Source organism: Grammomys surdaster, unplaced genomic scaffold (genome assembly GCF_004785775.1).
Source record: "Grammomys surdaster isolate TR1022 unplaced genomic scaffold, NIH_TR_1.0 126035, whole genome shotgun sequence".
Lineage (NCBI taxonomy): Eukaryota > Metazoa > Chordata > Mammalia > Rodentia > Muridae > Grammomys > Grammomys surdaster.
Window position 1 is genome coordinate 4372762 of NW_021620848.1, and position 26128 is coordinate 4398889.

The 26128-nt window shown below is 36.3% G+C and overlaps 1 protein-coding gene across 2 annotated transcripts in view; it reads left to right on the forward strand.

Annotated features, from left to right (window-relative positions):
• The window catches only part of Strbp (spermatid perinuclear RNA binding protein), a 112932-nt gene that overhangs the window by 67661 nt on the left and 19143 nt on the right, over nucleotides 1–26128 (forward strand). For both annotated transcript variants that reach the window (XM_028754652.1, XM_028754653.1), the window contains exons 6-12: nucleotides 4235–4326; nucleotides 5171–5266; nucleotides 6478–6589; nucleotides 7197–7294; nucleotides 7503–7614; nucleotides 21556–21648; nucleotides 22271–22470. In XM_028754652.1, coding sequence (XP_028610485.1) covers nucleotides 4235–4326; nucleotides 5171–5266; nucleotides 6478–6589; nucleotides 7197–7294; nucleotides 7503–7614; nucleotides 21556–21648; nucleotides 22271–22470 — 803 coding nt within the window. The remainder of the gene's footprint in view (nucleotides 1–4234; nucleotides 4327–5170; nucleotides 5267–6477; nucleotides 6590–7196; nucleotides 7295–7502; nucleotides 7615–21555; nucleotides 21649–22270; nucleotides 22471–26128) is intronic.

Below are 26128 nucleotides of genomic sequence, written 5' to 3' on the forward strand. Positions count from 1 at the left end.
TCTTTCAGGGATACCTGGCACTGAAAGATTCCCTTCTATTAATTTTCTTTTTCAAAGTTAACAATATCTTGTAGCACCTGTCCTCTACCCTGAGACTTTTGTCAAACTCTTGTGGCTTGCTTCAACCACTCCCAAATACATAGTTTATGGTAGATGTACAAATCAACTATTTTTCTTCCCTCTCTTAACTTGCTAAATGATTTTGGCTAAATTTAAATGAGAATAAAGGAAAGTTGAGAATGGGCAAAACCAGAGTACCTGGGCTAGGGTAGGCCATTAAATTTAACTTTAATATTTTCTGTGTAGAAGTGTATATAACCATTTATTTTAAATAACTATTTCTGTCTTATACTGAAATCAACTTTTGTTCTTGGTATTGAAGTAGATTCAGAGCTTGATAGAGAAGTTGTCTTAAGAGTTAGTTCCTTTTCACCTGTTGATGTCAAGTTGAACTTCTGACTCTTCTTTGCAAAAGTTAACTGACATGTGTTCTGCTAAGTTCAGGACAGTAGATTGTTGCAGTCCATATTTGTACTGCAGGCTTTATTTTTCTACCTTCCCCTGGTGCTAGATGTACACTGTGCAGAGCAAACCTATGGTCATTTTCTTTCCATTGCTTGATAGTGTTTATAGCATAATTAGACAAATTAAGAGGACAGTGCTTCTTTCTTCTACCTTATTGCTGTATCTGTTTGTTCATATTACTGTGTCCTTATGTTTTTCATGAACAATAGCTCAGGCATAATGTCTTTCCAGAAAGTTTCAAGGAATTGAGAGAAAAGAGGTTTCAGGATTTCTTCTGCATACTAAAAACAATTACATCAGGATGAGGTGAGAGCTCAGCTTTATGCAGATTTCCATGGAGCCTACCATGATACTCCCAGCTCAGTTATTTTACTTTTGAAGAGCCTAGTTCTAGACATAGTTACAGTCACATCTGGCTTTCCCTCTGTTTTTCCTTTATAGCCTAGTGTTCTGTTAACAGGGGCAGATAGCTTGCATGTAGAACACTGAGAAAAGATAACTCTGCAGCAGAATGGTGTCTATTTGTCACTGATCTAACCAAATGAGCAGGGTTAGGCATAATAAACTTCTAACGCTTCCATTATTCAGAATGCTCATGTACCTTCATATCTTGTTGGTAGGTTAAAAAACACTTTTAAAACATATTTTTCTTTGCATTTGACATTTTTGTCAATACTTGTCCATCTTCCTGTGCTATTTTTTATGTTTCCTAGAAAGCAAGTAAATTGGGTCATAGTTGTATGCTTAAATTCCTCCCTCCCTCCCTCCCTCCCCCCCCTCCTCCTCCTCTTCCTCCTCCACCTCCTCCTTTTTTTGGAGACAGGATTTCTCTTATGTATCCCTCGCTTGGGATTTACTTTGTAGACTAGGCTGATCTGGAATGCACAGATATCCATCCACCTGCCCCTGATTTTCTGTTGTTTTTAATTAATGACTTTTTTTAAAAAGAAAATTTTTGCTTACCTAATAAAGTTGAAACACACACACTCACACGCACACGCACACAACTGTATACCTGTATTAAGTTTCCATAAGGAGTGGCATTTTTTTCCCAGCAGCACTTTTGTGATTACCATAGTAATGAATTTTTTTCATCAGTGAAAATATGTAAAACAACATCATTAGCCATATAAAGAGAATAGACAAGCTGGGCTGATAAGTAGCACTATATGTGCACATATGCTTATGTATTACATAATGCAAAAACCTTTCAAGATAAAATAAATGTATTGTTACACTCTGCTGTTTCTAGCCTCATGAATAGTGAAACATTTTGGATCTTTTGACTGTCAGAACATGAACAAACATGGCCAATTTGATGATGATGTAAAGGGAATCTGCTGCAAGTCCTCAGTGCTTTTCTTTTTCATCTCTTTTTAGTAAAAAGTCTGTTGTTTCCAAATGTTGACTGTCTGTAGCAAGCTGATGTCTTGTTTTTTTTTTTTCCCAGTAAGAGTTTGTGGTTATAATCTGATTTTGTGATGAAAGAAGTAATCAAAAATATATTTTTCTTGTCTCCGTTATAAATATCTGTCATGCCTGGCAGTGGTGTTACACGCCTTTATTCCTAGCACTTGGGAGGCAGAGGCAGACGGATTTCTGAGTTTGAGCCAGCCTGGTCTACAGAGTGAGTTCCAGGACAGCCAGAGATATACAGAGAAACCCTGTCTTGAAAAACCAACCAACCAACCAACCAAACAAATAAATACATATCTGTCACAATTAGGTGGTATACTTATAATCTCCGACCATTCAATAAAATACTAGGAGGTGAACAAAGAGTTCTGGCTTCCCAGATCTCGCCTCTGTTCCTTCTTTCTATGCCCATCTCCCTTTGTTTCCCTTCATCTTGACTTCATAAGGTAGTAGAATAAAACTTAACTTGCTTTACTATTAATTTAAGCATTGAAGTTGTAAAAAAGTAAGCAATTTGGATTGTGTTTCTTAGCAGTTAGTCAACCTTTGTTAGGGAATCTACCTTTTAAGAGATTCTAATCACTCATTTAGAGATGATTTATCTTTTACTGAGCTTAATACAGATGCTTGTATTAACTACAGTTAAATAATTATATGACAAAACACTAAAATGATTCAGTTGTATGTTTTGTGTCTGAAAAAAAAAGACTCCACATTCATAATTCTTTTTGAGGCTTCTGATTTTATGAGTAGAACTGGGCAATGAAATGAGATTCACCATTGTGATTTTTGTTGGCAGGTGTTAATGGGAAACAATGTAGACATCTGCTTGTGGAGCTCACTTAGTAGAAAATAAGTGTGTAACATTTCATTCTTTAGTGTTGCATCAGTACAGGGAACCCACAGTTCTTCCTATTATAGTTGTGGTTTTAGCTGGGCATTATGCCTTCAGATTTAGTAACATTTTAACTAGTAGAATAAACACTGTTTGCCACTGTAGAGTTACTGATAACTAAGGAAACAAACAAAAAAAAATCCATGTTCTTGTATGCCTTTTAAAAGTATTTACATCCCTTGAACCATGCAGTGTATTCCATATCTACTGTTAGCAGAATAGTGAGAGGAAGCGTTGGTGGGTGGGACTCTTTTCATTCTTTTTTTTTTTTTTTTTTTTTTTTTTGAGACAGGGTTTCTCTGTGTAACTGTGGTTGGCCTAGAACTCACTCTATACATCAGGTTGGCCTCAAACTCACAGGCTTGTCTCTGCCTCCCAAGTACTAGAATTAAAGGCATGCATCACCACTGCCTGGCTTAAAAGCATTCTTAAGAGAGAATAATAAATCTGTTTTAGGGGTTAGACAAACCTTTTGTAGGGATCCATTTGTAGAACTGTGCTTTTAAGTAATGCATTGAGACTTAAAAAATTAAAAATCCCACCTTTCCATAGCTTAGCAGAAATGAATTTGGTGATAGAAACTTGGTTTTAGTATCATGTGACATCTCAAGTATGTGGGTTTTATTGTTAATTATGATTAAGTTTTGCTGCTTTCGAGCACTTTCAACCAATTGTGAAATAGGCAAATCAAAAGGCCATGTTTAGGTAGCACTCTATTATGATTTGCCATTAAAAAAAGAGAGTGGGAGGGGAGAGATTGATGAATAAATACGAAATATATTTCTATTTATTTTATATGTAGTTTTAAAATTTAGTGAATGAACCTCAAGGCATTTGAGATCTCATTACTGGAGTCACATTTCTATTGTTGTTATTCTAGTGACTAGGTTTGTCTAGAAGCAAATTTCTGTTTTGGTCACATACATATTTTTAACACATCTAACTTTAACTATTGTATAAGAGTTCCAACTGTTTTAGACTCTGATCAGTTATCCAAATTTTTTCTATTAAAAAAATAAGGTTTTTAATGCTATTGTTCCCAGATATCCTTCTTTGTAGCTTGCCAAAGGAAACAGTGCTTGTATTTATTTTGTTATCTATGATGGTGTACATGTTCATTAATAAGATCTCTGATTGATAATAAGAAGCAGTGGTCACTGATTCCTTTGCTGAATGAATTCCTTTATTTTTCCTTGAATTTTTGCATAGAATCTGATGACTATTTATGTAAATAATGTGTACTTAATTTTAAAAAGAAGCAACACATCATTACAAAATTTTCTGGGTGTCTTATTATAAGTTCATTCAAATGCTGCTTTCTTTTGGTTGTTATTCATAATTTTTTAAGAATACCCTTTCAAACTGTTTCTGTTTTCCTTTATCCCATTTTACTATCAGAAAATGTTATGATGAAAGACCCTCCGGACTTATTGGACAGGCAAAAATGCCTGAATGCCTTGGCTTCTCTTCGACATGCCAAATGGTTTCAGGTTGGCACTTTATTTTTCTTTACTGTTCTGTAGATTTTATGTGGACCACTTTCCACTTAGTGTGATGTATGTGTTATATGAAAGAGGAATAGTTTGTAGCTCATTGAATTACTGCCGGAGTAAATTGGTTTCTTCGGATACAGTGCCTAGAATAGCTTTCGTTGTTGTGTGTGTGTGTGTGTGTGTGTGTGTGTGTGTATGTGAGTGTGTGTGTGGGTGCGTGCGTGCATGCGTGCGTTTGCACGCACACAACCTCTCTGTGTCATTGTGCATCAGAGGTCAACTTCACTGTCATCTCTCAGGAGTTATAAACCTTGACGTTTTTGAGATAGGGTCTCTCACTGGCGTCTGCAACTCACCACATAGGCTAGTCTGACTGATCAGCAAGCCCATGGATCCTATTTCTGCTTCTCTAATACTGAGATTCCAAGTGGGTTATAAAACACAGGAGAGTTGGACTCAAGCCTGCATACTTGCATAGGAAGCACTTTATACACTAGCTGTCTCTCTATGTTGTTTTGTTATCATGTGATTTTTTTTGACTTACTACTCTGAATAGTAGAGGATGGCTTATAAAATATATAGAAAAAATGAATGTTAATATATTGCCTGAAAGAGGATTGGCATGAGTTTACGAAAGGAATTTTTCTATTCTCCTTTTAGTTAAAAACCTGCCTTTCTAAACCAATAACTTGCTATTTTCATAACTTGATTTTTTTGGTTTGCTCGAATACCAGGAAATTATTTGCTAATCGATAATTCAGTTTAAAAAAGTTATGATCAGTGTGTTTCATATGTGGAGTGGATTTCTACAGGGATATTGGAATCATTTTGTTTGTTTTAGGCAAGGGCAAATGGATTAAAATCATGTGTAATTGTCCTCCGCATTCTGCGTGATTTGTGCAACAGAGTACCCACATGGGCACCATTGAAAGGATGGGTAAGTACTTACATGTGATTAAAAAACAAATATGAAGCTATAGCAGAGGAAATTCTCAAAATGATGTTACTATGAGTATATTCTGAGTTAGTTAAGGTGAATGTTGTCTGGTTTTGCCATAGAAATAATCATTCAGTTTTATGAAATCTTTTATGCCTATAACTTCTTTTGTTTTGTCATTTGTGTTTTAGACCTTATAGATATATGTTTTAAAATCTATATTATCATTATTATTATTGTTTTCTGACTTAAAGGTTTTATACCTTTTAGAAGTAGGTGCTGTTCTCCTTTGAATTCTGTATGAATCATTGATCACTCATGGATCACTTGCTGCTCAGGATAGTTTTTTTGGCTGGCCCATTGTCCATTGTGTTGTTCCATTTGTGTGGAGATTATTTGATAGAATGGTATCTTTTGAATTTTTCATGAAATAGAGACACAAATCCTAACATGTTTGTTAAGTACAATGTTACAATATATACTTTAAAGTATGTCTGCCGGTAGGTTAAGTGCCATGTTTGCCTGATACTAATTACTAATTATAGGCATAACATATATTGTAACATTGACTTAATTTTGAAAATATGCCTGACCCAATCAGGACTAGAATTTAAAAGCTTATAAAAATCGTTTAATGTTGTAAAGGCTCATTTATAAAACAACTGTGAATATTTGTGCAGTATCATGAGTTTCAGTTTATCTAATATAAGAGATGTTGTTTCTTTGTTTATTCTAATTATTCTTGAAGTAGGCTGTTTGGACTCTTTATAGTTGTATGTTTCCTAACTTAAGTAGGATTTAGATAGATCAGTTCGTACCTTGATTATTTATTAGCTATTACATATGTGAAAACTTGTTAACTGTAAATTAATTATATGTTTTTAGTTTTTAAAAAATTTTAGAGTAATTAAAAATCATAAGGTTTTTGTCTCAAATGTTTTTAGAAAATATCTATCTAAAAATGCTTGGTTTAAAAAACGATTGGGGGCTGGAGAGATGTCTCAGCTGCAGGCTAGGCTCACAACCAAAAATATTAAAAATGGTTGAATTAGAGTAGTTGTCAATCATGGGGGAAGAGTTAAATGCTCCATAAATGCTAAATTGTCTAAACTTTTTTGGCTTCTCTTTTAGATAGAAATGTCAGCTCACATTTAACTGGAATCCTTTTAACACTTGGTGCATGTACTAATTTGTAATTTAATATCTTCTAGCCACTAGAGCTTATATGTGAAAAGTCTATAGGTACTTGTAATAGACCTTTGGGCGCTGGGGAGGCCTTGAGACGAGTAATGGAGTGTTTGGCATCTGGAATACTACTTCCTGGTAAGGGTTTCAAATTCTAGGCAGAAGAATAAGAAAAAAATCTCATTTTAGTTAATTTATCTAAGCATATGATAAATGTTTGTTCTATGCAGAGGAGAATGCTGTGTAGGAGTTCTGTTCTTTAGAATTTCAGCAACTAGAATAGAATGTTTATATGTGGAAGGGTGCTGTAAAGCTTTTTCAATAATTCTAATTTGTGTTTTATATGTACTAACATAAAAGGTACTAATAGAAACTGCTATGAATTTGCTTCACTTAGAAGTCTGAATTTGGAAATATAAATTCTTATTTTTAAAAGAATGAATTTCATTTTAATTGCAGTCCAGTATTAAATATGGAAAAATTAAATATAAAATCCATTTAAAGATCAGGGATGATTCCTCAGTGATGTTCTAAATTCTTGGAGTATGACTCAACTTGGTATTAGGTTATTTTTGTATAAAATAAGGACAGTTAAGTGCTAAAACTGTGAATCACAGAATATCCTTAGTATTCTACTTTATTGAGCAGACTTTTAATTAATGCTTTAGCTTTTTCCCTTCTCTCTTTTGTCTGCTATATTCTAAACTTAGTTCTAACTTTTTATTTTTCCTTTCTTTTGACAAAGGTGGTCCTGGTCTTCATGATCCTTGTGAGCGAGACCCAACAGATGCTCTAAGCTACATGACCACTCAGCAAAAAGAAGACATTACCCATAGTGCACAGGTATGAGACTAGTATACTATTGATTGCTTAGAAAGATACTATAACTTCCATTTTCTGAATTCCTCTGTGAGGCAGCTTTTCTTGTATGCTTAAATTAGGGAATTCTATCAGTATAACATCAGTATGTAATGAATGCTACTTGATTTAAATGTTATATAAGCTAGAATGTTCATTGAGATTTGATTAAATATGATGTTTTACTTTTTAGCATGCACTTAGACTATCAGCCTTTGGCCAGATTTATAAAGTGCTGGAGATGGACCCTCTTCCATCTAGTAAGCCTTTTCAGAAGTATTCCTGGTCAGTTACTGAGAAAGAAGGTGAGTACGAAAGCTTTGTTTTTGTTCTTTCTTAGGGTTGATAGTGGTGGTGTGTACTTTGTTCGTCCAAATCACTGCTTTTCTTCTTTAGTTGACTTCTATCCCAGACATTAGTGGCATGAGCTGGCTGTCTCATTTGTTTTTATTAGTGATCAGCTCCTTTTCCTGTGTTGCTAAGATTTTGGTGCTATGTAGACTTAAGGACCATACATATTTTAGGCTTCTGGTATAAGGAAAGGAGATAAACCATAATGTAACAAGAGACATTATCTTTGTCACTTGTCAGTATGATGAACTTTCTGAAGCTTGCAGCTTTTCGTAGAAAGAAAGAAAACAAAATATAGGGGATGAGAAAAATGTATTAGAAATTCATGACCACCTTCTGTTTGTATTTGTCTGCCTGCACTCATTGTTGTGTGACAGAACTTCTTGGGTGGATGAAACATACTTGTCTTCTTAACCACAGATAGGGAGACTAAAACAGACCTAAGTATGGATACCACCAAAGTCCAGCTTGGGGAACCAATGAATTTTATTGGGGTTATGTACGATAATGTGTGTGAAGGGTCACTTACAGGAGCAGAGATGACTCAAAACAGCTACATCATTAAAAGCCCACCCAGCCATGTGACAACTCATAAAAACTGGGAACCTGGAGCATATGGCACAGTTTGTAGATACTTCAACAGATTGGAGAATGTCTTTCTGGATGCCTCAGTTTTTCCGTATCTTATCCATACAGTTAGTTCTTCTTGTCCAAGAGTTTTCTTTATAGTTGGGCTCTGCTTACCCTGGAAGGGAAGGGCCCTAGTGAATCTGATCAGTTTCAGAGAGTTCTTGAAGCTATTTGTTGTTGTTGTTGTTATTCCCTGCTTAAGGAGTTTCCCTGCAGGATGGAATGGTTTAATCTTGAAGGAGATTGTTAAACTCATCTACTATGATTAGGGTATCAATAGAAAAATGGCCAATTTCTGTAGTGGGATTCTAATTATATCTCTAGTATGTACTAGTTTGAGGCCTTGACAGTTTTTCTCAGTAGAGACATTACCATCTTTTTTACTTTATTTAAAGGCTAGTATCAAGTTAAACTGTCTACTCAGGGCTTGGAGTAGAATACGTACTCAAATGTGAATTTATATACCTAGTGTGCCCTCATTGTCTCCTAGAAAACAGTTCATGTTTTTCTGTCTTCTTATCAGCCATAAGAAGGGCAGGTTATTTAATACTAGATATTCTTTATCCAAGATGTAGCCTACCTCCAAATAATTGATATTATTATAATAATTCTGACACTGCAAAAATAAATACCCAATGTATTTATTTGGACTATATAGTCTAGTCTGGTCTTAGTCCACAAGATCAAAATTGGTGCTTAGCTGGCTGTGGTAGCACACTTCTGTAACCCCAGTACTTTCAAGGCAGAGGCAAGTACTTTAAGAACTTGAAGGCAGATGTGCTTATAGCAATTCTTTGTCTCCAAAACCAAACAACATTCAAAGATGTTATGTAAAAATAAGAGTTTTGAGGGAAGGGGTGTCTTTTGTGCCTTCTATGAAAACACCGCTTTCCAGGAGATCCTATGATGTCTCTTGGCTACTGGAATATTCTTTTCTATTCTGTTTTAATACTTTTGTTTCAATTTCCATTATACATGTGGACACATAATAAAAAAGAAGTGCTGAGCCTCAGCAACTCTTGAAGCACATAGATGGTCCTGAGCTAGGAAGTCTAAGAATCATTGCCTTGTATTCTAAGCTCCTGAGGGAAGAAGTGCTCAGTACAAGCTCTAGGATACCAAGACTTGTTTCTCTCATTGTTTGTGAGAGTACTGGAAAAGACTTACATGACAAGTGTAACATTGGACATTTTCTATAAACTGAGTAAATAAAAAAATTCAAATGTATTACTTATGATTAATAACAGATTTTTATTTCAGTCACTTTATTCACAATAGTATTCTCTAGCAGGTAGTAAAACTATGTATCTATTGTTATGTTACTTAAGGTTTTTTTAATTTTAAAATATAAAGATTTTAATCACAATTTGAGAACTGCATGTTACTCAACTCACAGCATAAAACAGAGCCAGAGAAGCAGTGTCTGTTTTAGATGTCAGTTGTTAGCTGTATGACTGGGTGAAACAGTTTGTGCTTTGGTTGAAGGATGATCTCCCTTACAGTTCGATGCTTTTATCACCAGGTTTCCTGATGTTTACATTTAAGTTTGTTCCTGTAATTCCTTTTTTCCTTCACATGAAGTATTCTTTTTTTTTTTAATAATTTAATATATATATATTTTTTACACTCCAGATTTTATCCCCCTCCCTGTCCAATTTCTGACTGTTCCTCATCCCATAACTCCTCCCACCCCCCTGTCTTCACTAGGATGTCCCCGCCTGCCAGCCCCCACCCCACCAGACCTCACCACTCCCTGGGGCCTCCAGTCTCTTGAGGGTTAGGTGCATTTTCTCTGACTGAACCCAGACCCAGAAGTCCTCTGCTGTATATGTATTGGGGGGCCTCATATCAGTTGGTGTAGTATGCTGCCTGTGTCTGTGCCTGTGTAATATGGTGGTCCAGTGTCTGAGAGATCCTGTGGGTTTAGGTTAGTTGAGACTGCTGGAGGAGGGTTGCTCGCCTCCTCAGCTTCTTTCAGCTTTTCCCTATTTCAACCACAGGTGTCAGCAGCTTCTGTTCATTGGTTGGGTGTAAATTCCTGCATCTGAATCTTTCAGCTGCTTGTTGGGTCTTTCAGAGGGCATCCATGATAGATCCCTTTTAGTGAGCACCCAATAATAGTATCAGGCCTTGGGGCCTTTCCTTGAGCTGGATCCCACTTTGGGCCTGTCGCTGGACCTCCTTTTCCTTGGACTCATCTCCATTTTTGTTCTTGCAGTTTTTTTTTCAGACAGGAACAATTCTGGGTCAGAGTTTTGACTGTGGGAAGGCAACCCCATCCCTCACTTATGCCCTGCCTTTCTGTTGTAGTGGGCTCTACAAGTTCCCTCTCCCCATTGTAGGGCATTTCATCTAAGGTCCCTCCCTTTGAGTCCTGAGAGTCTCTCACCTCCCAGGTCTCTGGTACATTCTGGAGGGTCCCTCCAACCTCCTACCTCCTGAGGTTACCTGTTTCCATTCTTTCTCCTGGCTCTCAGGGCTTCAGTCTTTTTCCCTCACCCATAGCTGATCATGTTCCCCTCTTCCCCTCCCTATCTCCTTTCCCACTCAGGTCCCTCCCTCCCTCCCTCCCTCCCTCCCTCCCTCCCTCCCTCCCTCCCCTCCCCTCCCCTCCCTCCCTCCCTCCCTCCCTCTGATTGCTTTCTTCTCCCTATCAAGTGGAATTGAGACTTCTACACTTGGGCCCTTTGGCTTGTTGAACTTTTTGAGTTTTGTGGAGTGTGTCTTGAGTATTCTGTACGGCTCTTTTTTGGGGAGTGGGGGGCTGACATCTACTTATTAGTGAGTACATACCATGCATGTCCTTTTGGGTCTGAAGTTACCTCATTCAGGATGATATTTTCTAGTTCCATCCATTTACCTGCAAAGCTCATGATGTCCTTGTTCTTAATAGCTGAATAGTATTCTGTTGTGTAAATGAACCACATTTTTTGTATCCATTCTTTTGTCATGGGACATCTGGGTTGTTTCCAGCTTCTGTCTATCATAAACAAAGCCGCTATGAACATAGTGGAACAAGTGCCCCTGTGGCCTGATGGGACATCTTTTGGGTATATTTCCAAGTTTGGTATGGCTGGATCTTCAGGTAGATCTATTTCCAGTTTTCTGATGAACCTCCAGATTGATTTCCAGAGTGGTTATACTAGTTTGCAATTCTATCAGCAATGGAGGAATGTTCCTCTTTCTCCACATCCTCACAAACATGTGCTGTCACTTGAGTTTTTGATCTTAGCCATTCTGATTGGTGTAAGGTGGAATCTCAGGGTCCCACTCTCTCCATATCTATTCAATACAGTATTCAAAGTTCTGGCTAGAGAACAATAAGACAACAAAAAGAGGTGAAGGGGATACAAATTGGCAAAGAACAAATAAAGGTATCCCTGTTTGCAAATGATATGATAGTATACATAAGCGACCCCAAGAATTCTACCTGAGAACTTCAGCTGGTAAACAACTTCAGCAATGTAGCCGGATATAAAATTAACTCAAATAAATCAGTAGCCTTTCTACAAATGATAAACAGGCTGAGAAAGAAATTAGGAAAACAACTCCCTTCACAATAGCCACAAATAATACAAAATATCTTGTGGCAACTTTAACCAAATAAATGAAAGGTCTGTATGACAATAAGTTCAAGTCTCTCAAGAAAGAGAGATCTCCCATCATGCTCATGGATTTGCAGAATTAACATAGTAAAAATGTTCATCCTACTAAAGGCATCTACAGATTCAACACAAGCCCCATCAGAATCCCAACACAATTCTCAAAGACCTGGAAAGAACAATTCTCAAATTTATCTAGAAAGGCAAACAACCCAGAATAGCAAAAACAATTCTTAACCATAAAAGAACTGCTGGGAGAATCAGCATCCCTTAAGCTATACTACAGAGCAATAGTGATAAAAACTGCATGGTATTTGTACAGAGACAGACACATTGATCAATGGAATAGAATTGAAGACCCGGAAATAAAACTACACACTTACGGACACTTGATCACAGACACTTGATCTTTGACAAGGAAGCCAAAAATAGACAATGGAAAAAAGAAAGCATCTTCAATAAATGGAGATCGTCTAACTGGCTGTCTGTGTGTAAAAAATGAAAATAGCCCCGTATTTGTCAGCTTGCACAAAGCTCAAGTCCAAGTGGATCAAGGACCTCAACATAAAGCCAGATAAACTGAATCTAATAGAAGAGAAAGTAGGAAAGAGCCTTGAACTCATTGGCAAAGGGGGACATTTCCTAAACAGAACTCCAGTGGCTCACGCTCTAAGATCAAGAATTGATAAATGGGACCTCATGAAATTGGAAAGCTTTTGTAAGGCAAAGGACATAGTCAATAAGACAAATCGGCAACCTACGGATTGGGAAAAAGATCTCTACTAATACCACATCTGATAGAGGGCTAATATCCAAAATATGAAGAACTCAAGAAGCTAACCACCAAAAAACCAAACAACCCAATCAAAAAATGAGGTATAGAACTAAACTGAGAACTCACAACAGGAATCTCGAATGGCTGAGAAGCACCTAAAGAAATATTTAAAGTCCTTAGTGATCAGGGAAATGCAAATCAAAAGTAACCTTTTTTAAAAAATAATGTTTTTATTAATTCTTTGAGAATTTCATAGAATGTAGTTTTGATCATATCTATCCCACTTGAGGTCCAGATCCAGATCTTCCCTCACTTTCTCCCCACCTAGCTTCAAGGTTTCTCTTGTTTGTTCTCTCTCTACCCCTTTATTCCTGTTTCCTTGCACCCTCTCCCACGCCCTTCCTATCTTTTCCCCTCTCCCTGTCTCCCTCTCTCTACCTTTCCATTAAGTCCAGTTTGTATTGACTGACTACTCCTGGGCATAGGGTTCTATGGCTGAGTATTCCAGAGTGTCTGCATGTTGAGCAGTTGTCAGTCTCTGTAACTCTGTGTATTCCAAGAAAAAGCTTCTGTGATTAGAGTTGAGCAATGCACTGATTTGTGGGTATAGCAGCAAGTCATTAGGAGGTTTTTTTATTCATATGTCCATTTAGTAGAATAATAGTAGGAGGTTTTCTATTAGGGGTTGTACTTGTCTAGCCATAGGTTCTTGACCATGTTAACAGTGTCAGGTGTGGGATCCATTTTGTAGAGTGGCCTGTCAATCACACTTTAAAAAGAGGTTGTTTACTCCTAAGATGTTTGTGCAGCAGTTGTCATGTTTTGTCATGCCAGTTGTTATTGTAGCTCACAGAGTATGTTTTAGCTTGCAGCTGGATGATTTTGATGATTAACTTATTTCCTCTGGTCATATGCATAGCATCTTCCATCACTGCGAAAGCTGTTTTGCAGTGATGAAACTTCCAGTTGAGTACCAGCTAGACTTCTCTATGTTCTGTGACACAAGTATGTGTGTTCTTCAGCAATAGTGTCTTACCCTCAAGTTTTGGAGGATAACTGATAACATTGACAATAACCGGTAATGTTTATGAAACCCCTTTGGCTAACAATCCAAAAAGAAGTAAATTATTCCTAGTACTGGAGATTTTATTCAATAGTATAAGCTTTCTAAGTATGGTATTGTTCCCCCATTATAGTATAGCTCCATTTAAACTGTTTTTTTTGTATGTGTATATATTGAGGAAGCTTCTATAGGAGTATCTTGCAGTATTGTCTTTAGTGTGCATTATGCCTCCCCATATTCCCTCCTCTATTCTCCCTTTCCATATCCCATCTCATTTAATTCTTTTTGCCTCATATTTTCCCTTTCCTCCTTTATAACACTGTATTCTATTTCTCTTTTATTAGAAATTCCCTTCATCTCCTATGGCCTCTTCCTAGTTAACCTAACTAACCTCTGTGGGTATTTCAAATGAAATACATGTATCTATAGCTTAAAAGGCAACATCCACATATGAAAGAAAACATGTATTTGTCATTCTTGGTCTGGGTTGCCTCTCTCAGGATGACTATTTCCAGTTGCATCCATTTATATTAACAGTTGAATAATATTCTGGTTTGAAAATATATACCACATTTTCATTATCTGTTTATCAATTGCTGGCCATATAGGCTGTTTCTAATTTCTGGGCACTATAAATATTGCAGCAATGAATATGGATGGATGAGTATCTCTGTAATAAGATAGTAAGTCCTTTGCATATAGCCAAAGAGTGGGTATAGCTGGATCTTGTGCTAGATCTACTTTCAGCTTTTAGAGGAAACTCTACACGATTTTTGTAGTGGCTGCATCAGTTGTACTCCCACCAACAGCGAATAAGTGTTTCTTTTTTCCTATGTTTCCAGCATTTGCTGGTCATTGTATTTTTGATCTTGGACATTCTCACTGGGATAAAATTAAATCTCAAGGTAATTTTAATTCATATTTCTCTGATGACCAAGAGAGTTAACCATTCTGAAATAAAGTGTTTCATAGCTACTTATGTGATCTTTCAAGATCTCTGTTTAGTTCCAGGCCTCATTTTACAGTTGGGTTATGTATTTCCTTGATCTTTAGTTTTTTGAACTCTTTATATGTTCTAGATATTAACACTTTGTCAGATGTGCAGATTCTTTCCCTATACTGTAGGTTGCCTCTTAGTCGAATGATGATGTTTTTGTCCTTTGCTTGTACAAATGTTTTTGCTTCATGTGGTCCTATTTGTCATTTGTTGTTCTTTATGTGCATACTGTCTAGGTCTGTCTGCTTTACAAAGTTCTTTCTTATGTCTGCATGATCAGGCATATTCCTTACCTTTTTTTCTGTCAGAGTCTTAATATCAGATCTTTTTTTTTTTAAGTACTTTTTTTTTTTTAAAGATTTATTTATTACCTATATAAGTACACTGTTGCTATCTTCAGACACATCAGAAGAGGGCATCAGATCCCATTACAGATGGTTGCGAGCCACCATGTGGTTTCTGGGAATTGAACTCAGAACCTCTGGAAGAGCAGTCAGTGCTCTTAACCACTGAGCCATCTCTCCAGCTCCTTTAATATCAGGTCTTATGTTTAAGTCTTTGATCTATTTGGTTTTTCTTTGAGTTTTGTACAGATTGAGAAATAGGAATCTAATTTCGTTGCATGTATACATGTAGTTACCCAGTTTTCCTAGCACCATTAAAGATGCTGCCTTTTCTCCAGTGTGCATTTTTGACCTCTTTGACAAAAGTCAAGATCTCCATAGGTGCATAGACTCGCCTGGGTTCTCAATCCTATTCAGTGTGTGTTTATTTTTATGACAGTAACATGGTAGTTTAATTTTTTTTATATGTGTGGGTATTTTGCTTGCATGCATGTTTGTACACCACATATTTGTCCTGTTGCCTATAGAAGACAGAAGAAGGTGTCAGATCCTCTAGAAATGAAATTATAGATAGATGGTTGTGAGCCATCGTGGGTGCTAAGAATTGAACACAAGTTCTCTGGAAGAGCAGCCAGTGCTTTCAACTGATAAGCCACTCTTTGTTGTTTTTGTTTTTATGAGACAGGGTTGTTTGTTTTTTTGTTTCTGTTTTGTTTTTTTGTTTTTTTGTTTTTTTTTGGTAGCTCTGGCTGTCCTGGAACATACTCTGTAGACCAGGCTGGCCTTGTACTAACGAGATCCACCCACTTCTGCCTTCAGAGTGCTGGGGTTAAAGGCATGCTCAGCACTGCTGAGCCACTTTTTAAGCCTTCTTTTTGTTTCTATAATTCTGTATAACTTAAATTCAGGAATAGTGACATCTCCAGCAATTCTTTATTAGTTCTTCATTTTAGCCATCCTGGGCTTTTATGTTTGCATATGAAATTTAAGATTACTTTTATTTTCTATGAATAAGTATGTTGGAATTTTGTTGGAGGTTATAAAATATGCAGATTACATTTGGTAGGATAGTCATTATCACAGTATTAACTCACCAATCCATGAGCACAAGAGGTTTTCCATTTTCTAGTATTGTCTATGATTCTCCTTTTCAATGTCTTTATGTTTTATGTCTTTCATTTCATACTTAAGACATTCTGAGATCGCATGTGTGTGCGTGTGTTTCATTTCTCTCGGTAGGTTTGTTTCTATATAGGAAGCCTTTTGTGTGTTAATTTTGTATCCTGCCAGTTTGCAAAATTTATTTCTGATCTATAGCAATTCCCTGGTGACGTCTCTAAGATCTTATAAATCATATTGTCTGCACATACGTCAACTTTCTTAGTTTTTTCACTTCTTCCTTTATTAGTATCTTCTTGATCTCTTTTCAGTTGTCTTATTGCCCTAGCTAAGATTATGAGCAATATATTGAATGACAGTGGAGATAGCTGGTTGTTCTTGATTTTAGTGGAAATACTTTTAGTTTCTCTTGGGTTAGTTGTAAATTGTCTTTATTATGTTGAGATATGTCCCTTGTAACCGTAGTTTCTTCAGGACTTTTACCATGAAGGGATGTTTGATTTTGGTAAAGGCCTTTTCTACCTCTAATGAGATAGATGATCATGTGTTTTCTGTCCTTTAGTCTATTTGTATGATGGCTTATGTTTATTGATTTACATATGCTGAACTATACCCACATCTCTGGGATGATCATGATTGATCTTTTTGATATATGCCTACATTTAGCTTGCAAATATTGGATTTCTACTTTTATGCCCATCAGAGATACTAACTTATGGTCGTCGTCTTTTGTTGGATCCTTGCCTGATTTTGGAAATACTGACGTTTTAAAAAGATTTTTAAATGTTCTTTCAATTTCTATTTTTGTGAAACAATTTGAGAGGTATTGGTATAGTACCTTATGATTCTCTGAATTTGCTCAGTGTATTATGTCTTCCTTTTCATTTTTAATTACAGTTAAAGTTATTATGTGTATGATGTATGAGTGTTAGTTTTGCATGTATGATTATGTAACATGTGCTTGCCTGGTGTTAGCCAGAGAAGGGCATTAGATCCTTTGTTTTTTTTTTTTTTTTTTTTTTGTTGTTGTTGTTGTTTTTTGAGACAGAGTTTCTCTGTGCAGCCCTGGCTGTCCCGGAACTCACTCTGTAGACCAGGCTGGCCTCGAACTCAGAAATCCACTTGCCTCTGCCTCCCAAGTGCTGGGATTAAAGGCGTATGCCACCACTGCCCGGCCAAAGAATTATTTTTAAAGTTTATATAATCACTTCCATGGTTTGTCTGTTCCTCAGGCACCATCCTTTTATGTTCTTGCCGTGTGAATTATCAATTCTGATTTTTGGACAGTATTTTTCTAGGTTTTCCAGCTGTACCACCAGGATATACCTTCTTTAGTAACTTAATTTGCCTTAAACTTTCTAGAAATTGAGCTGTACCAGCTTGATATTTTGTTGATTTAATCTTTTTGTCTATTATTGTTTGGGATTAATTCTAGGTGTTATACTCATTTGTCATCTTAATAGCTCTAAAGTATATATTATGAATATAATATATACATGATGTATTTGTCCTGATTTTTGAAGAATATTTAGTTTATTCAGTACTTTTCAGCCACCCATAGAATTGCTATGAGCACTTTCATGCATGGCTTTTGAGGTGTCTTTGCAATGTTATAGGTATCAAATGACCTAGACATTTGTCCAGTATACCAGTTGACCCTTCCTCCAACAGAGTATGATATTTATGTTGCCTCTATTTGCATCATTTGGTACTACTGGATGTTTTTCTGATATGAAATGCTACTTTTCATTTGAGTATCACATGATCATTTTCTCTATTCTTCTTTGACTTTCTGAATTCTAAATATTAAAAATCTTAGCAGTCAATCCTCAGCTTGTCTTTATTTACAGTGATTGTTTTTATTTACAATGATTCATTTAGTCTTCTGTTTCAAAATTCCTTTTTACCAAAAATGGCCCTAAATTTGAATTTCCATCTGATTACTAGCTCTCCAATCCACAGTGCCTTTTCATTACCGTCACATTTATTTATAATGTTATTAAACAATTCCTTGTTTAATAACAGCTCAGATCTAAGATATTTAAAATCTAAATTTTAATTTTTATTTTATGTACATGAGTGTTTTGCCTGCTTCTATGTCTGTGCACCATGTATGTTCCTGATACCCGAGGAGGTTCAAACACGGCATCAGATCCCTTGGAACTGGAGTCACAGATGGTTCTGAGCCATGCATATAGGTGCTGGGAATCAACCCTAGGTCCTCTGGATGAGCAGCCAATGTTCTTAATTGCTAAGCCATCACTTCAGACCTTAAAATCTAAACTCTTATCCTCTGTGTCTGTTCTTTTTTTTTCCCAGGCACTAGACGTTTCCCATCTTTTGTATTTGGCCAAAATTCATTGAGTCAGTCTTGAGTTCTCTTATTAATTACGTAGATCACTTCTTACAACCTATTTTATAGGTGGTTAGGTTCTTGGCTAAATGTTTAAGAGGTTCTTGATCTCTTATTCATTGAAGGTAAGGGTTCACAGGCTAGCTAAAGAAGCAAGATAACCTAATTTCGAACAAAGCAATAGTGCAGATCAGAGGAATACACTGTCAAAATTGACATATGAGTGATTAATAAGGACCCCAGTTACTGTTTGGGGCTTCCTTTTCTGGGGTTCAAGAAAAGGAATTTAGGTGGTACTGTATTTTGATTGATCGATTAGGTCATTCATTTTTTTCTACTGTGCATTTCCTTTCCAAGAATGCATCTGTTTTTAATCATATACCCATCCACTTATGCATAGCATAAATGGTAATGCAGTGATTTCCCCCAAAAGTTTACTAGAAGACACAATTTTATGTTTACTTGGCACCCAAACCAGTTTAGGCTGAATCTGCTTTTCTTCATATTTGCATAGTCAATTGCACAGATTGGGAATACACTTGAATAGAAATTGTCTTTATTTGATTGCTACTAGGGGTGAAATTTAAACTATTGTTCAGAGTACATGTTGACCAGTTCAGTTTGGGAATTGAAAGCATTCTGAGATTTCTGAGTGCATTGTTTTGAGATGGATTTGTACACATAGTATGTGCAGGTAAAGAAACTAGGCTTCCAAGTACATCCAAGTGAGTGCATGTGTGCATTGTATGTGTACGCATAAACAAAACCAAATGGGGCCCTAGGTACTGAAACTGTCCCCTGTTTGTGCCTACATCACTGTTATATAGCATGGTGTAATTAGTCTCCAACACTGTGCCTAAGCTCTTTGAGAATAAGGGTTTGTTTGTCTCTGTTACATGTTAAATACTTGAAATTGCCTGTACATGGTAAATGCTAAAAATACTTCTTATTGAATAAATGCATTCATGAGTTTATAATGGGAATGATAAGAGATACTGGCTTTTGAGTGCTTGTGAGGATTAAGTTATTACATGTAAATGATTTAATGGGATGGTATCAGACCTATGTTGTTGGGGAGCACTTACATTTTATGAAAAATATTTTGCCTCAGAAATTATTTCATTATTAGACCATGAAGGTTAAAATGTCTTGCTAAATGTAAGCCTGTGGTTTTCCTGATTACTGTGATCATTAGCTCTTTTCCAGTGGCAGGGTTGATAAGATGAAGCCACAGAGCTCTTTCCATGTAGCTGGAATACTTAAATCTGTGTATTCAGCTAGTTTATAATTTCTAGTCAGTTAAAGAGCTGCTTTTAATTTAAGGTAATGAATGGGAGAAAGAGTGAATAAACATAGTTCCTTTTTAAGGCTCTAGAAGACTGACATACTTCCAGTTGTATGCAGATGAGATAGTAACGCTAAGCAGAGGTTGATTTTTGTTGGGAGACTATCAAGATTGAGCTGATTATAAAATATTGACTCAAACAACTGCTGAACTCAGTGATTATGCCAAGGGACTATAAACCTTAGTAGTGAAAAAAATAGAGAATTTCCCTGTTATATATTTTTCCTTGAAGTAACTTATTTTTAAACCGAAGACAGAATTCATTAATATTCTTAGACAGGCTGATCACCTTTCCACTCTTTCTCTTTGAAACTTGGGCAGCAAAGCTCCTACTTACACTTGGGAGCCATGCTAAGTGGCTGCTTCATCCAACATTTGAGTTAGTATCAGTCAGTTTAGGTTTCTTTCTATTATGTTGTTCCTAAGTGTCAGGTTAAAATAGAAGGTTATTTGTAAAATAGAAGAAAAATAGGAAATACCTTTGAACTGCAAAATGCAGTTAAGAACATAGACAATAATGCACAAGGTTCTTTTGGTGAAGTAGGAAATTGGTAATGGGAGTAAAACCTCTTAGAAAACTGCATAAAATCTTGCAGAAGACTTATAATTGCAAAAGAACTTATAAATTAGCCGGGCGGTGGTGGCGCACGCCTTTAATCCCAGCACTCGGGAGGCAGAGGCAGGCGGATTTCTGAGTTCGAGGCCAGCCAGCCTGGTCTACAGAGTGAGTTCCAGGACAGCCTGGGTTATACAGAGAAACCCTGTCTCGAAAAACCAAAAAAAAAAAAAAAAAGAACTTATAAATTGATGATTCAAGGTTTTAATATATTAACAGTTGCTATAAGCAGTTTAAAAATAAAAGGGTAGATGAATTCTTCTAACAGTAATACTTTTAATCATCTGATACATAGATGACAGACTTTCTGTTAGGTTTATAACAGAGGTGAATATGTGCCATTCTAGTCTGCTTGGTCTCAGTACTAAAGGACCTAAGACTGGATAACGTAAATGATAAAGAGTTATTACGCAAATTGGAAGTCTGAGCTTAGAAGGCTGCGCCCAGCAGGGTTGATGTTTGTCTGGTTGGTAATGTGTTTTTTTGACACAAGGTTTCACTATATAGCTCTGGCTGTCCTCATATTCACTATGTAGACCAGGCTGGCCTCAAACTTACAGAGATCTGTTTGTCTTAGCCTCCTGAGTGCAGACATTAAAGGTTTGCACCATCATTGCCCAGTACTTGGTAGTAGTTCATTTCTTACAGATGGTACCTGCTGTACTTCTTCACATTATGGAAGAGGCAATCTCTTTCAGGCATCTTTACAAGCCCACTAATGTTTATTAAGGTTTTGCCTCTCACATAACCTCCCCCTCAACCATCATTGTATACGGAATTAAGATTCAGCATGTAAGTTTTAGTATAGAAGGATCTAGATCATAGCATAGACATAAACATGGGCATGCCTGAATAAATATAGAATAGGTATTTACAAAAATGTTAATAAATGGCTTCAAAAGAACATTGCACACTCTAGATTATAAATACAGCATTTTAATTGAACACTGAAAAACTTGTATGATCTTTATTGTGATTTTTGAGATTTTTTTTCACTCAAGCATTAAATAAGGATCATGATTATAACTGAAGCTCTTGTAATTGTTTGTAGGTGCTGGGTCTTCAGCTCTAAAGAGGCCATTTGAAGATGGATTAGGGGATGATAAAGATCCCAACAAGAAGATGAAACGAAACTTAAGAAAAAGTATGTAAATTCTTATTCTTATGATGGGAACTAGAGAAGGTTGATAGCTTCAGAAAAATAAGGAAGAATTGCATTGACTTTGAATTTTAAGAATAGACCTTAGTCGACAAAATTGGTAATTGAAGAATTTGAACTTCTAAATCTCATTGCTTAAGATATCAATGCTGACAAATAGCAATTAATGTGACGTTATTTTTAACGAATCTGTTATACTGTATAAGAAATTTAAAGATGAATTATGGATTGAATTTGTATGTTTTATCATTTTCGAGACACATGAGAAATGTAAAAACATTCTTTAGATTTGTGTATTTTATGTGTGTGAATGTTTTGCCTGTATGTATGTATTTGTACTATGTGCATCACTGGGGCATGCAGAGATGAGAAGAAGGCGTCAGCTACCCTAGCAGTGGAGTTACAGATGTGATAAGCCTCCATGTAGATGCTGGGGACTGAAGCCTGATCGTCTGCAAGAGCAACAATTGCTCTTAACTGCTGATCCATCTTTCTAGACCATCACATGGGGGAATTTATAGTTGTTAATAGAATCTACAGATAAATAGTTTGAAGCAAAATGACTTTCAAGTTTAATTTTTACTCTTAATTTCTCTTTCTTTCATAGTTCTGGATAGTAAAGCAATAGACCTAATGAATGCACTAATGAGATTAAATCAGATCAGACCCGGGCTTCAGTATAAGCTTTTGTCACAGTCTGGCCCTGTCCACGCTCCAGTCTTCACAATGTCTGTAGATGTGGATGGCACAACATACGAAGCCTCAGGACCATCCAAGAAAACTGCAAAGCTTCATGTGGCAGTGAAGGTACAGTACTTCCTTTGTTTTGTTTTTATAAAATGCTTACATGTGTCTTTAAAACTTTAAGGACAGTAAGTAACATAGAAACTTTTTTCACCTGTGGATCATATTTGTTGTTGTAACATAATAAACAGTTTAGAAAATAGAAAAAACAAAGATGTCAGTATCATATTTCTGAGGCATAAATACATTATACGTTGTTTGTGGTTATACTCTGTTCTTGAGAATACTTTTTATAGGGAATAATTTTGAGGATTTTGGAATAGTCAGTTATGCATGTAGACAATTTTCAAATAATGAAATAGCTCAATAAATAAATAAATAAATAAATAAATTTGATTTATTGTAGAGTAATGCCAAAATGTCACAGATCATGCAGGTGCACTGAAAACTTACTGTTACTTAAATTCTGTCGTGTAAGACTATATGATGTGCCAGGTGGTGGTGGCTCACACCTTTAATCCCAGCACTTGGGAGGCAGAGGCAGAGGCAGGTGGATTTCTGAGTTCGAGGCCAGCCTGGTCTACAGAGTGAGTTACAGGACAGCCCGGGCTATAAAGAGAAACCCTGTCTCGGGGAAAAAAGAAAAAAAAAAAAGACTATATGATGTAAAATACTTAGTTTTGTTTTTATGGATATCACATTTGCTTAAATTTGGTCGAAGTAGAGCAAGCACTATGCTAGATGCTTAGGTAAGAGTTTATGGAGTTTAGTGTGGATGTGTCTCCGACACAAATAGCACATATATGGAAAGTGTATTAACTGCTCTAGTTGTTTTTTATTGCTGTGATAAAGACCATGATCAAAATCATTGTAGATTGGAAAAGGTTTATTTCAGCTTACAGCTTACATACAGTCCATCATAATGAGAAAGGAGGACAGGAACCTCAAGGGATGGACCAAAGTATAAGTCATAACAGAATGCTGCTAAGGCTTTCTCAGTTTGCTTTCTTATAAAATCCAAGGAGTTGTATTGCTCCTAGTGGGCTAGGTCTTCCCACATTAGAAATTAAAAAAAAAAAAAAAAAAAAAAAGCCCACAGACTTAATGACAGGCTAACCTTGATGGAGGCATTTTCTTGATTGAGATTCCCTCTTCCCAGATGACACAAACTTGTGTCAAGATTACAAAATGAAAGCAAAAATAAAACTCACCACTGCAAAGGAGCTGTACAGTATACCATACCCTTAGAATGAAGTACAAATTTAAAGCTAAATTATGCAGCTATGTATGACATAAGAGCAGCCAGTTGATTTCTGAGAGTCACTGTGTGTTGGTGTAAGAGTTAGGTGGGCATTTCTTCACGAAATAGGATATCGGTGATCCTTACTGGATTGTCTCCTTTTACTGTAAGATCTAGCCTTACAGCAACTTCAGTAAAATGTGCAGGTGTCTTGGTATAGTGGCAATTTTATTTTTTGCATTGAATTAGATGTTAGCTACTTTTATTTGATGCAGTAATACAATATTGTACCATGATGGACTATTTTAACCTAACTTTTGGTAAACATGGGAGAGTTTGTACCCTTAATGGTGTTTCAGTTTGCTTTCTTACACATTCTAAGGGTGTTTGTGCATATACTTGAAAGATCAGTTACAAATCTAATGGCATTGGATCAGAGGAGTTAACCTCTTTTTATAGTTTGTGTTTTAGAAGTAGATGGCTTTCATGCTTCTTTCTTTTCTTTTTTGTCTTTAATTGGAGTTTGGGTAGAATGTACAGTTTAGAAGTAAATCTGAACTAGCCTGTGGTCCTTTCTGGGTTTCCCCATTCTTAGACTAGTTTATGTGTTGAGCAGCTATGTTCTACAGTTTGCTTTCTGTGTTTAGCAATGAGGCAAAGAGTTCTTTCTGAAGTTTTTACTTTTTTCTTTTTAAACATTGTGTGTGTCTGTGTGTGCGTGTGCATGTGTGTGTGCGTGTGTGTGTGTTGGGGAGAGTGTACATATGTGATGGCTTGATTGACTGTCAGAAGAGAACTTGGAAGAGTCTATCCTCTACTTTATGGGATCCAAGGATGAAGCTCAGTACAAGCTTTTCAAGCTTTTTTTTTTATTGTACATCTTATTTTGTAAAAGTTGGCTATTCTCTTTTTATGTGTTATGTGTGTTCATTATAATTTAGAGAATGCATGATACATCCTTAATTCTGACATGTAGAAATGATAGTAATGATTTTACATTAAGTATAGTTGGTGCATTTTTCTCTAAGCTTTTTTTTTAAACTTAAGGTTGCAATTCCAAAATTCAAGAGAGTTTACCATGTTTGATGTAAACATAGAGTTTGTATTAATTGGGTGGTAAAACCCAAGCTGAATGGATGCAGGGCTGTTTTTAGTCTTTATTCTATTTAATGTTTCTGTATACAAATATTGGGCAGTACTTGAGAATTCACTTGGATTTGGCAAATAATTTGGTGTATGTTTTATGTTGGATTTTGGAAATGGAAACGTAAGTATTTTCAAAGCAAACTGGCTCTAAGAACAGTATCTGTATGTTGTATATACAAATCTACATAATGTAATTTCATGTTGCTTTGCTCATCTAAACATTTTTTCTATCAAAGATGGTTCTATTGATGGCTGAAAATTTCATTTTTATCAAGGTATCATGAAGTAATTGTTTTGGATGTTTCAGTTTTTTGCTTTATGTATTTTGACCTTATCTGATTATCCTCAAAGATCCATTCTTTTTTTTTTTTTTTTAAAGGTTTTTTTTTTTTAATTTTATTTATATGAGTACATTGTAGCTGTCTTCAGACACATACCAGAAGAGGGCATCAGATCCCATTATAGATGGTTGTGAGCCACCATATGGTTGCTGGGAATTGAACTCAAGACCTCTGACCTCTGGAAGAGCAGTCAGTGCTCTTAACCACTGAGCCATCTCTCCAGCCCCCTCAAAGATCCATTCTAGAGATGGGATTACTGGATCAAAGTTAATGGATAATTCATTTAAAATGCATCAGGAATCCCATTAGATATCAGCAAGCCAAATTGCAATCCTTGAAGGTTATCCACATGTCTACTGTGTTCAAGAGACGATGTTGCATTTATAAAGACAGATCTTTTGATAAAACTTGTAGTCCATCCTTCAGTCCTCTCTTCAGTAGCGTTGTGATGGGAACTCTACCTTTCCAGAATCCAAAACCAAACCAAGCCAAACCAAAAAAATAATAGAAATCTGTCACTGCCATGTTAGTGTGGCTTAGCTATCCAGCTACAGCTTCCCTCTCCTTTTGCAGCTTTTTCCTGAAAGCCCCTGGCAGAGAGTATATACCTAACATAGTTACTGTGATGAAAATAATGATGGTTGGTGTGGATAAAAGATAACATAAACGGAATAAGGAGTGAAGACTTTTGTTTTAAATACAGGGTCTCACTCTGTAGACGTAGCTGTCCTGGAACTAACTCTGTAGACCAGGCTGGCCTTGAACTCAACAGATCTGCCTTCTTCCTCTCAATGGTTGTGACTAAAGGCATTTACTAAAGGTAGTGACCTTTTAGAAAAGTGTTCAGAGCTTATTAGGTGCTCTGAAAACCTGATACCAGACTTCCTTCTTATAGAAGGTATGAATGATAGTATCTTTTGAGTAGAGAGCCATGGAGTATTTTCTTTTCTCTCTCTCTCTCTCTCTCTCTCTCTCTCTCTCTCTCTCTCTCTCT